The 12829-nt window shown below is 48.1% G+C and overlaps 3 protein-coding genes across 3 annotated transcripts; all 3 read right to left on the bottom strand.

The window, feature by feature from the left end:
• Nucleotides 1-72: 72 nt before the first annotated feature.
• On the bottom strand, nucleotides 73-624 carry UCRPA7_5591 (putative pectin lyase-like protein; the record flags this gene model as incomplete). Its single annotated transcript, XM_007918136.1, has 1 exon — nucleotides 73-624. One exon carries the CDS (start codon nucleotides 622-624, stop codon nucleotides 73-75), a length of 552 nt encoding a protein of 183 aa, XP_007916327.1.
• A 6936-nt stretch (nucleotides 625-7560) lies between these two features.
• UCRPA7_5590 (putative alternative oxidase protein) lies at nucleotides 7561-8940 on the bottom strand (the record flags this gene model as incomplete). Its single annotated transcript, XM_007918135.1, has 1 exon — nucleotides 7561-8940. One exon carries the CDS (start codon nucleotides 8938-8940, stop codon nucleotides 7561-7563), a length of 1380 nt encoding a protein of 459 aa, XP_007916326.1.
• A 520-nt stretch (nucleotides 8941-9460) lies between these two features.
• UCRPA7_5589 (putative short-chain dehydrogenase reductase family protein) lies at nucleotides 9461-10343 on the bottom strand (the record flags this gene model as incomplete). Its single annotated transcript, XM_007918134.1, has 2 exons — nucleotides 9461-9575; nucleotides 9637-10343. The coding sequence occupies 2 exons, from the start codon at nucleotides 10341-10343 to the stop codon at nucleotides 9461-9463; spliced, it is 822 nt and encodes a 273-aa protein (XP_007916325.1).
• Nucleotides 10344-12829: the final 2486 nt, after the last annotated feature.

Here is a 12829-nt window from a genome sequence, read left to right as displayed (position 1 = left end):
CAATTATTACCCCGGCGGAGGTGTACAAACAGAATGCATCTTATAGCCAACACAGATGGGCCAGGAGAACTACTAGTCTTCCTGACATGTCACACCCGTCACATTTATAGCGTTGTCGCATACAACCTTTGCTGGGATGTCCGTTCCGGACGCTCTTAGGTCGACACCAAAAAAGGAAAGATCGTGGCACGGAGCCGCTAGCGAGCAATCCAACGCAATGCCAGTTGTCCCTTGCACCGTCCCAGAAACGTTGGTAAACGAGAGATGCTCAATCACCAAAGTGGATGTGTCGCAGTAGTTGGCCTGTATATCCACCTTATGGTAGCACTTGTTAATGTAGATAGCTTGCGCAACTTCCACCCTCAAATTCGTGAACGTGATGTTTGACACCTCGCCAGTGCCGCCGCCACCGCCTTGCGGAGGCACTCCAGCGGAGAAGCCAACACACTCTTTGAAACAGGCACCGCCACTTACACTTGCACCGCCGTATCCCGGGTGTATGAGCTGCTTTACTGCCATGTCGCTGACGGAGACGTTGTGGATATAATCAGGCGCATCAGCGTACTGTCCAATGCTGCCGAATGCCATGCCGCCACCGGTGCGGGAGAAGTTGCGAAAAACCATGTTTGTCGAGTTGCCTTTGGGCGCTATACAATCATCACCGCCGTGGAAGAGCCAGTCCTCTGCAAAAAGGTTGTTGACCCGCATCGTGTCAAGACCGTCTACATTCGTCTCAAAGTTTGCGTCCGAGTCTTGCACCCAGATCGACCAGAACTGAGGATTCCGAACGGAAAAGTTCTGTACTGTGGCGTTCGTGCTGTTGTAGATGGATAGTGAGATCGGTCGACCGAACCGATTGCTCTGACCTTGGGCATTGGTATACCATGCCTGCCCATTGCCATTTATGCCACCTTGCTGAGGACCGCCTCCATCAATGATATAATCTTCCCCCTCGACTGTCCAAGTTGTGGATTGATTTTGGAACTGCACTCGATGCGAATTGTCAATCCAGTAGCCTAAATCTGGCACGAACGAGAGTGTACCAAGGAAAGGACTGTCAACTGTGAGCGGACCAAGCGCATATGTAACCGGCTTTTGATAGTGTAAATATAAGGGGCAGGCTACGTGATGGTTCCATCACTGCCGCAAGCTTCCGCTGCTGCAAGCAGCTGAGGAGCATAATGATACTACCGTGCATTCAGCATGCCGGGAGACTACGCCCTTAGGCCGGATTGGAATTGGCCCTAGATTTGCTCCCGGAGTATATCCTGGGGGTGCTGCTAGTGGAAGAGTCTTTTGCTCTGCGTAGACCGTCTTGGTTGAGACGTTGGGCCAATATGTTGTCACCGATGATGGTGGGCGTGGTTTACATGTTGTCGCTGCTTCCACCCTTCCTGAGAGACATGTTATTCCCCAAACGAAAATGTAGGTATTGAGGAGCCTCATGATAACCAAATGTTGCTTACGGCAATTTCATCTCCAACATGGAAATTTTGCAATATGATTTACTCGATAATTATCGGAGAACAAAGGGTTTGCATTGAGCCTTAAGTATTGTGCGGCAATGTGGGGAATTTGAACAATCCATTGACCGTTTGCTTCTCAGCACGTTTTAAGGTCGTGTTGAGGCTTAATACAATCTTGTGGTCGATTAATACTGAAAAAGGCAAGGTTAGCGTAAAAGGGAGAGCGGTTCCACGCGAGTGTCAAATACATTGAGGCAGCACGTGCTTGATAGACAACATAAGCATAAAGTCTGAACGACTATTTACAATAGATTTCAATGATAACGTGTCAGACTTATATTCGAAAGTTCTTCATGTGAGGCGCAATAGTATTGGCTTTCATCTTTGCTAATTATGAATCGATCAATACTTAGTACTATTCCCTTTTTCATCAAGCCTCTCAGATGAAATCTTGCAAGCACTATTTACAAAGCTAACTATATCATCGACGCCTTGAGGCTCATTCACCCAATGGCCACCGTCTTCATATTCGTGCCAACCCACGCCCAATCCCATGTCAGACAAGACCTTTCTCATACGCCTAGCATTTTTTATGGGAACCACAGAATCGTCCAGTGCGTGTCCCAGGAACATTGGTGTTGATTTGGCGTCGTGTATTCATGGGGCTCTTGGAGGACCATCGTCCCCCTAGTCATTGGCGCAGTCTTGATGATCATATTTGTCATTTATGAGAGACGACCAGAAGAAGCTGTTTTCCCATACCGTATTTTCAAGTCGCGGACAGCACAAGTCTCTCTCGTAGGCGCTTTTGTTCACGGTATGGTCTTGTACACACTTTTGCAGTACTTGCCATTGTTCTTCCAGGCCGTTTTCCTCGAGACACCGCTTCAATCGGCTGTCTCAATTCTACCTTTTTGTGTGTTTGTCATGGTGTTCACTGGAGTTGCCGCCTGGGTAGTGGACTATCTGCGTCACTATCGTTGGGAGATCTGGCTGGGCTGGATTCTTCTTTTCTGTGGGTACGGGGCTTTTTGCTTTATGGAATGAATCCTACGATGATGCGACTCGGCGAGCAGTAAGTTACAACAGTCTCTCATTTAGCCCCCCCCCCCTTTTTTTTTATCGGTTTACTGCGTAGTTTGTGGGCTAATTGAACACATCCAGGCGAGCGCTGGGTTTCAAGTCATTGCAGGTATCGGGATCGGGACCATCTTTACTGTACCGTGCATTCCTATGCAAGCAAGCGCCAAAGCTGCAGATCAAGGTCTTGCCATTGGCATCATGGTGTCCTTTCGTCTGTTTGGAGCCTTGATTGGCCTGGCAATTGGATCAGCGACATTTAACAACGGTTTCGCTCGCGCAATCGCTGATGTAGGTCCGTTGCCGGACTTTCTGCGTCAACTTACCGATCCAAACGAGGCGGTCGCATTGATACCAACACTACGTAGTGCAGATATTTCGGATGATCTCCTGTATGCCATCCGCAATGCATACAGCACCCCCATGCGAGACATATGGATCATTTTAGGCGCCTTTGGGGGCCTGGGCTTTCTCAGCTCTCTATTTGTAGAAGAGTTAACACTAGAGACGGAGGAATTGGGCGATCAGCATTATGAGTACTAGACATTGTTTCTCCACATAAACCGTACATTTGAATTAGACTATTCAATCATCCAAGGAGGGGAGAATTTAGATATATCACAGTGAAGCATGGCAATCATAGAAGTCCAAATCCTAGAACCACTTTACCCTCCTCCGATACATTTGAATAACCTTTGTATCCTTCCAGAAGGGTTTCATTAACATCAACACCGATGCAGTCCGGAGGTGACTGTCCTGCCAATGCAGCCTTCAATTGGCTCTTGACGTAATTTCTGTTTGTCTCCGTGGTTGGACATGCAGCGACATAGGCTACGCTCGCGTCCTCGCTGCCGCGGTGTTCTGGATCGACGGCATGGCACATCTAGATGTTAACGTTTTAGATTACCGTTGAACAATACCGGAGGTCGAGGATTATGGGGACTACTCACATCTGTATGCCACCAAACTGTGTCACCGGGGTTCATCTTAGGAATATATGTGAGGCATTGTTTCAAACGCAAGTGTGGATGTGAAGTGATGCTCATTCGTTGGCTCTGGTCCTTGAAGGTACCGGGGAATGAGGTTATCTCTGCATCAAAGGTCCATTTTGCGGCGTCCATGATGTCTTCTTCATTCTCGGGAGGACTGAAGAATGGTCTCAGTAGCACATATGCGATCACATTTGAGACCTCTGGATAAAGCATCAGAGTGCCCTCCCTCGCGGCGGCGGGTGTTAACGCGGTCCACCCCTGAAAGGAGCGAAAGACGACAGAATGAGCCTTGGCCTCAAAGAGAAACTGATTTGCGTTATGGCGAGCACCAAGATCGTATGCATCAAACTTTTCTGGCTGTCCTGAGAAGATAGTTTCGTACACCTTGCGGTATTGCGGATCAGCCCATCGACACAAACTTCCGGCGTCGATGTGGGGACCAAGACCCAAGAAGGGTTGCCCAGGCGGCCGGATTCTCACAGCATCGGTGTAGCTAAGTGGCTCAGGGCTGGTTTCCCCCGTTTCATCGTGGTAAAGTGAGTTGAGCATTCGTTGCAACTTGATATGATTTGGATGTGTCCGAATTGCAATCTGACTAGGTGAGTTGTATAGGTTGAATATGGCTAGGGACTCGGCTGGCCATCCGGGTATTTTCCCCTTGTTTTTGCTCGTAAACTCTTTCAAATCTCGAAACAATAAGCCCGCCTCCTCTTCCGTAAGCACACCTCGCACAATGCAGCAGCCACTAGCCCTTAGTTGTTCACGTTGTGTGTTCGAAAAGCCTTTATCTCGAATGCTTTCCATCTGCAATACTGGAACTGCATCACTGCGTAGCCTCGCTAGCCTCTCGGTTACACCTTCAAGGTTTTTGCAAACCTTGAGCCAACTTTGGCGAATCGACTCTTCCCCATACTGGGCAATGATCTCGGCTTTGGCGTTTGCGAAAGATTTGTCCAACAAGTTGTCTGAGCCATTGCCATATTCTTTCCAGGCAGGCCAGGTTTCAAGGGCATGAGGCATGACTGAGATACACGTCAAGAGAGGTCCTGCAAGATTCTTGTTGTTCCGTTTGACTTGCGTGCTCTTTCAAACAATGACTTTTGCCTTGCGGCTATCCCCGACATTTGTGGTCGGATGCGCCGCATCCAGGGTGTTTTTAAGTGTGCTCAAAAGTGGATAGGCCGAAGTCGCGGCATTCGTCTGCGGGGATCTCCTGTGAGCCTTCCCCACAAAGTCGACCATTCCGACAGAACCGCCATCGTGTCAAGCCCTTGAAGTCAAGTGACCGTTGAAATCATTGATTCTATTGATCGGGGAACGTTGCCCGTGATATAAATTGAGTATATCCCCCGGCCACCTGCACGGGTTTTTCGCGCTGAGTGATCGCCCGAGACGTCCCCCGTGCCAATGCTCCTAGCGCCTTGGTATTGTGAATTCCTTATACTTTGCAGTGGAATAAGCGAGCCAGGGCCTAAATCCAGCCCTATTCAGTCCAAGTGTTCCTTATAGCCCCGGCATGCTGTGGGACTGATAGCAGTAGGTGGTTGGTTATCAGTTGCGATTGCTCCCTTATCTTTGTTCTGAGATAAAGTGCGCCATGCCCGACAAAAAGTTGTCGGGGGACCCGACATACGTACGCTCATTTCTATCACAGTGGCTATTCCAAAGATCTCTTGGCTTTCTTGGCTGCAAGATAGATAGGGAGGAAAACTTCATAGCAAGTGTTTCGAGAGGTGGTTGAGATAAGTCTTTAGATAATTATCTGCGCGAGGGATGGCTAGAAGCAAAAGTAGACTTGAATTTAAATGAAGCTCACAGCCTGTGAATCTCGCAAAGTATTCTCAAACAAACAATCCAGATTCTGCGTTTCCCTTGAAAGTCAGAGTTCGATTGTACGTCAAGATGGCGATTCTCGGTAATACCATGATACTCATCTGCCTCGTGGCGGCGCTGAATTGTGCTTGTGTCGGATATGACTCTTCAATGATGTCGTCTCTGAATATTTTGGTAAGAGATCCAGGTCACTTTACTTGGCCGCAAGTTAACCATTTTTGCCTTTGAAAGAGTTCGTTCCAAAAGCAATTCGGGATTGATGCAAACATCAAAGGCCTTTTGACTGCCTCGGCTAATCTTGGCGGTATTGTGGGTGGCTTCTTCGCCGGCCATATCGTTGACAGATGGGGTCGGAAAATCGGTATCCTCACGTCTGCGGCAATAGTTCTCATCTCTTGCATTCTCCATGCCACATCTACCACATTGGCTCAGTTCTTTGTCGCCAGAGTCCTCGTCGGTGTTGCAAAGGCAGTCGATGTTGCCGCAGTGCCAACATATCTCGTGGAACTGGCACCTCCATCCCGTCGTGGTTTCGTCGCCGGCCTGTACTGGGCATGTTGGCTTCTTGGGGCTATCATCTCTTCTGGGGTCGGATACGGCGCTAGAAGTGTGACTGGACAATGGAGTTGGCGAATTATTTGTATTTGCGTAAGTCCTTTTCAGATTGAATATCCTCCTCTTCAAGCTATGTTCTAGTTACTCGCAAAGAATGCTTCAACGGTCTCTGGAAAGCTGCTCGTCAGGCATCCCAACCGAAGACAAGCAATTGCTGACTCAAGGGTATTAGATGTCTGGCCCTGCCTTAGCCTGTATTGCTCTTCTTCCATTCATTCCCGAGTCTCCACGTTGGTTGATGTCCCGTGGGCGGGAGACCGAAGCCCTCCAGGTGCTTGCCAAGTTTCACGGAGGTGGCGATGAAGCACATCCAATGGTAGTTGCCCAATTTCGAGAGATCAAGGAGAAGATCTACTTCGAGCAAGAAAACAAATTCGAGTCATTCAGGGCCTGGTGGAAAGCCTTCACTGGGGTTAAGTCGAATTTGTACCGCGGTTACATCCTGGTTACTCTTGGCATCTTCGAACAGACTATCGGCTCAAGTATCATTACGTTCTATCTGTCCAGCGTCCTAAACCTGGCTGGCATTACATCTGAGAAGCAGCAATTTGCGATCAACATCGGCCAGAATTGCGTGGCCTTCACTTCTGCTCTAATTGGCATTTGCCTCATCGATAAGATTGGTAGAATTCCGATGTTGGTTTGCGGAACCGCATTTTGCGCTGCAGTCCTTGCTTGTATGGCAGGCCTAACTGCAGAGCAGACTGGTAATGAGAACGGGAGAAATGGTATTATTGCTATGGTCTTCCTGTTCCAAGTTGGGTATTCATCCACATGGACACCTCTATCTTTCTCATATTGCGCGGAAGTTCTTAATTTCACTATTCGTGCGAAGGGCATGGCGTACGTATTCTAAGCACCTCTAGACCATCAAGTCTTCTAAGCCAGTAACTAACCGTCTGAAATTGGGCGCAGTTTCTACAATATCTTTACATCATCAGCGGGGTTTTTCAATCAATATGTTATTCCCATTGGACTTGCCAGCATCAAATGGCGGTAAGAATTCTAACGAATTATCTAAAAACACGAATAAAGCTAATGAGGTTGCCTATAATCCAGGTTCTACATCGTCGGAGTGTGTTGGAACACTTTCGTGGCTCTTGCCATTGCTTTTACTTACTTGGAAACGAAAGGGTTGACTCTTGAACAAATTGATCAACGGTTCCAAGGAGTTCCCCGCGACCAGATCGACAACATCATCGAGGTCTATCATGGGGAGAAGCCAGTTTCAGACAATGAGCTTGGCAAGTCAAGGGAAACGGAAGTAACGGAGACGAAGGCCGTTTAATTGAACTTGCTCCAGGTCTAGTACCTGACATTTTCAAGCCCTATCGACTCGTTTCAAGAGAAAGACGGGCTTAAGCAAGTTGCGCTGTGTGATAATGTGACTAAATTAGATTATGTGCAAGAACAACAATGGGAGGTATATGAATTGACACGACCCTCGATGCAAGTTTGAAAATGTGAATATATACGATATGCTCTTGTGATGCTATCCCTTTTCCCTCCAAACTCCTTAAACGCCGTCAATTCAAACATAGGAATCTCTAACCTATCAGAGGACCGCATGTGGCCTACGGCCATAGCCCGTAGACAAACGGATCGACGTGTGGGTAATCTGCTTCCATTCCCATGATGACGCTATATTCGTCCCTTAGTAAATCCGATCCTTCGTTACCGTACTTCGCGTATCTGCTGAGCTCATGTCTCCGTAGTGCAATGTTCCACGGAAAACTGGAGTGCGCAACTCCCATAAATGCGCTCGCTTTGAACAGAACTAAAAAGTCCACCAAGGCATGCTGATCAAATGTAAGACTGTCAAGTTTCTGCCGGTCTGACCCTTGCAGCAAGTCGTGCTTAGTGACCACCGTCACGTTCCTCTCCTCCTCACCCAAGTTGGCTGCGAGATACTTGCGAAGGCCCTCAGCAAACAATTCCACCACAGTCTGGTTCCCCGACGCAGCGTACACCACGTTAAGATTCGCACGTGCCACATTTCGAAATTGTTCCTCGAACTGGTCTTTCATCCGCGAGAATCGCCACTCATCTGGAGACCATGCCCAGGTAGCATCATCTTCAAGTCGCAGGTGGGCGCCGTAGAAGGCACCCGGATTGATGGCCTTTGTCGGATTTATCGATAGCTCGAACTTCTTATTTAGCTCAAACAGAACCTTGGCGGCCAGGGCACGTGTATCATTCCGGAAGGACAGGATCTTGCCGAATTCGCGCACAAACGCGTCACCATCGTCGCGTACGGGGTACTCGAGGAATGACTGCTCGATTTTGATGTGTACTGGGGTTTCAGGTCGTATCTGCACGGATTGCTGGCCAAGCCAGTCGTCGAAAAAGTGACGCCATTCGCGCGGGTACTTCAATCCCTCCGGCGGGTGGTCTGGTTCGAATTGGTCCCCGACCAGACTTAGTGGCTCCCATTCCCGCTGTTCGTAGAACGGAAAGTCCTCTGCGCGCTCATAGATGCGCATGCCGGGACACCCTTCTGACAAGTGCTTCGTGAAGGTATCGCGGTCCAGTAGGTAGTCGAGCGGAACCTCGGTGGACGTTTCAATGTCGGTTATGTCGCTTGCGTTTCGTAGGGCCATCGAAGGTACGACAATCGCGCCACCGCCATGTATCGCATATCGTACGCATTTTAAGATCTGGTTCCGGACCATTCCAATACCGCCATGCTGGCCTTGGCAGCTAAATAGCAGACCAGGCTGGAACTGTGTTCGAGCACATGCTTCCCGAATAGGTCTGTAGTCAATTGGAGTCGGAAACTCGACGTTCATCGCGCGTCGGATGAACTCGCTCTCTTCCAGTTGCTGTGGGCTTGCGCCCTCGTAGAATAGACGCAAGACTGCATGAGGGACGTCAAAAAGCCTAAAACTCCAAAAGATGATAAGAAGAGACGCGGCCATGAAGACCACCACCGGCGAGTGGCCTTGGCAGAGCATGGTGGCCGTTCAATCACACAAGCAATCAAAAATACCAAGAAAAAACTGAATCATCCAAGCATGAGGCCAAGAGCCAAGCGATAGTCATGATGTGAGTATCGTTCATCGCAAATCGCCCATGGGTGCTAGAGAACCCTACCATTGCTTAGCAAAGACAGGGTAGCTCCCAGATCCTGAAGGATTTCCTTGTCAGCGGCGATGCGAGTTTCAGCTTTGTTTCAAGCAGCTTTGGGGTTTAGCGCGCTGAAGGCATATTCAACAGGGGTTAATTTAGTGCTCAGTGGATGGACCCCTACCGTTGGGACCCCGCAAATATTAGATGATAAATGTTGTTTTGACACTGCAATTGATCTTTGAAAGAACCCATGTTCATTGTTCAAATTCAGTTCTACCTCTAGACTAAGTTTCGCGGAAGCCGGCACATGCCTAGTCGTCTCAGTGTCATTTCCAATGTAGCTAGACAAATAGCAACTATCAATAGTGGAACAGGTTTGATTTGCGTGATCAAATCAGCCAACAATTATAATGACTTGAGAAGTCCGTTGACATCAACGAAACTAAACTCGCTCAAAGTCTCCTGCCAAAGTCTGTCCATGATAGTCTTGCCCTCTGGTGTGTACTGGATTGGGGCGTATCTATTGGAATGCAGCAATAAGTAAATCGACATGAAGAAAAGGAAAGAGCTAGGTAACTCACGGCGAGATCTCCCAGTTCATTAGAATACATCCGTGAGACTCCTCACCCTTAAGGATTGATGCATCGATATAAGTCGATGCACCGACTTGGACAGGTCGGGCAGCTGCAGCCATGAACAAGCCCATGAAAACCTTTGTGGCAACAGGTCTATCACTGTGAAGTGCCGTGCCTTTGATGAATCCAGGCTCAACTAGATTTACGACAACGTCGTTGGCAGACACAACGTCCGTCAGCTTCCACACGAACATTTGACCTAGTAACTTTGAGGTTGAGTAAACATCGCGAGAGTCAAAGAACTTCTCATCATCAAATGAAGGTAGAAGCGGGATTTCGTTCTTATTGGCAAACTTGGCAGCAATTGAGAGCATAGCTGTGCTGATTGTCAATCTCCCAGGCGAGCCGGCCGGAGATTTGCTCTTTAAAATAGGAAGCAACAAGATGGTCAAGAGCATGGTAGAGAGATAGTTAACCTGTACCGTCTCTTCATGGCCAGTAGCGGGTATGATCTTAAAGTGGCCAAATCCCAACCCGGCATTCAAAATGGCAACGTCAAGGCGGTGAAGGTCCTTCTCGACTCGTGCCACGAAACCGCGGATCGAGTCATATGAAGACATATCAAGCTGCCACACATTGATCTCAGCGTTCGGATACTGCTTTCGAAGCTTGGAGGCAGCATCTTCGCCCTTGGTCGTGGAACGGACAGCCATAATCAGCCGAGAGAGCTTGTAAGAGAGCATTTGATTGGCGCATTCTAACCCGAGGCCACTGTTGGAACCCGTTATGATGATGACTTTGCCGCAGAGATCAGTATCCTTGGGTGGAAATTGGTGCTTGGTCCGGAATTGGTTTTTGATAAAATGGTTTGGAAAGAATGGGCTGGTGTCTGGGGTCAGATTCTTGGAGGACTGCATGCCGGGCGAGGGATACAAAGAGAGCGAGCGGAGGAGAATTATACTAGTCGCAAAACATGAATTGAAAAAAGACAGACAAGAAAACTCGCATATGCTTGATCTTGTGTCTCTGTGATTATATATCTAGGTATGTTCTCGACTCGGTCATACTGTACATCCACCTATTGATGGACTCGTCGCAGGCGAAGGGACAATATCAGGAGACAAATCAGTTTAAACTGCATTCGGAAATCAATATCTTGCATTAGCGTCGCTGTCATCTTAGCCAATGACAATCGCAAGTTGGATTCTCACCTTACTGAAATAGGCAACGCTTTGTGTTTTTTAGCTTACGTCATGTCGAAGTTAACGTGCGCTTTGACTCGCATCTCGATTATCAAATTTACGCCTCTCTGTGATGCCTAGATCTATCTACATGGCGTCGCATCGGTCGACCTTCCCAAAAGAAGACAGCTATTTCGCTATGTGCATAATCTAGGGAAATCACTCATTCAAAGCTACTATACTATACAGAAGCAGTGGCAGGCGTTGTGATGTTTCCGTGTTCTCTCGACCTATCAAATCATGGCTACGCCTCGTCACAGAAGCAACAAATCGTCCAGTGAGTACACCACAGAGCAACCCGAGCACTCTAACATGGGATATGTCGACTGATAAATGCCGAGTAGCCGAAATGCCGTTCATATTCACGGACAGTCTTGGCAAAACCGAACCAGCGAAGCGCAAGCTCATAAGAAAGCATGTAATGTTAGGGAAGAACCGAGGTAAAAGCCGAAAGGTCAAGCCCGTCAAAACGGAGAAGCCTAGTACTTCTGGCAGCTCCAACTGGGGCTATGATGATGGCACTCCAGGCTTATCAATCAAACTGCGCTACTCTTTGATCCCCAATAGAGTAGGTTCAGACCTATCTTTCACCCATTTCGCTGTTGCTGTGGAACCTCCTTTGCTACACGACCTGCTGCGATGTAAGCGATTGCTTCACTGCCAAGCCTTAACTCCGCAATTTGATCACCCCTTGCTCACGAGAATTAGTCACCTTCATTGCAAAGAGAGTTATGTACCCCCTAGAGAGGTACATTGTTTTCCACAGACAGTCCAAAGTCGACACGTCTTGGATCGAGCTCTTAACTTCTGATGCTGCCTATATGCACGCGGCAGTCTTCGCATCCCAGGCTTACAGTTTTTGCGTAACCTCTAAGGAGAGTCATGTGGCAGCCAGGGGAGCAATATTTCACCATTCCGCAGCGCTGTGTTTACTCCAAGAAAGATTATCAATCGTAGATAACCAGGGTATTGTTTCAGATTCAACGGTACTCATTGTCTTATACTTGGCTTTGCATGCCCATTTTATGCTTGACTACGATACCGCAAAACATCACTTGTTGGGACTGCGAAAGATTGTTGACTTAAGGGGTGGCTTGGCCACTTTCAGCTATAACACCAAAATGATCATAGAACTGCTCAAGTAAGAAAGCTTGATTCCTTCATTTCATCGGCTAACTTTTAATCATGATTCTGACTGCTTCTCAGATGCGACTTAGGGATAGCACTCGCCAATGGCACCGTGCCTTTATTTTTTAATGACCCATCATCAGAGCCCTTAATGCCTTATGACTTGGATATTTTGGCAGGATACGAACCACAACGTCCAGCAGCCGAGATTGAAAGGTTTCAAATCGAGCTGGACCTTGATGTAAACCTCATAGAGGCATGGACATATACCAGGCGATTTTGCTCAACGATGAATCATGTTGCTGAGCACAAACATCAGCTTCCCAAAGAAGCGCTACTCAACTCCATAGCGTCAGTCATGTATCGTCTACTCCATATGCGAAGCTTCAATCCCACATCTATCAATGAAGCTCTTCGGCTCGGTCTCCTTGTCTTCTCGTCTCACATATTTCTCAATTGGCAGGACGTGAAGCCTCGCCATACGCAGCTTCCACACATCTATCGGAGCTGCCTTTTCAACTTCAAGATGCCGAGCACAATGCCACCGCAGATTCTCTTATGGCTCCTCATCATTGGCTCCATATCAACTTTTACCTCGGAGGATGATACCTGGCTAATACCTTGGGTCCGAGTCAATGTTGAACTGTGTGAAGTGCGCAGTTGGAGTGAGCTACGGATAGGGCTGAAGGCATGCCCATGGATTGACTTCTTGCACAATCAATTGGGAAGCTGTGTCTTAGACAAGGCGCTGTCGCCACAGTAGGATTGTATAGCGCGGTAATTCAGAACTCGCTCTCTAATCTTTACATCATCTGTACACGTCTATGTCA

Source organism: Phaeoacremonium minimum, assembly GCF_000392275.1.
Source record: "Phaeoacremonium minimum UCRPA7 unplaced genomic scaffold PA7_03_scaffold_419, whole genome shotgun sequence".
NCBI lineage: Eukaryota > Fungi > Ascomycota > Sordariomycetes > Togniniales > Togniniaceae > Phaeoacremonium > Phaeoacremonium minimum.
Note: the sequence above shows the minus strand (reverse complement) of the source record. Positions and strands in the feature narration are given on the sequence as shown.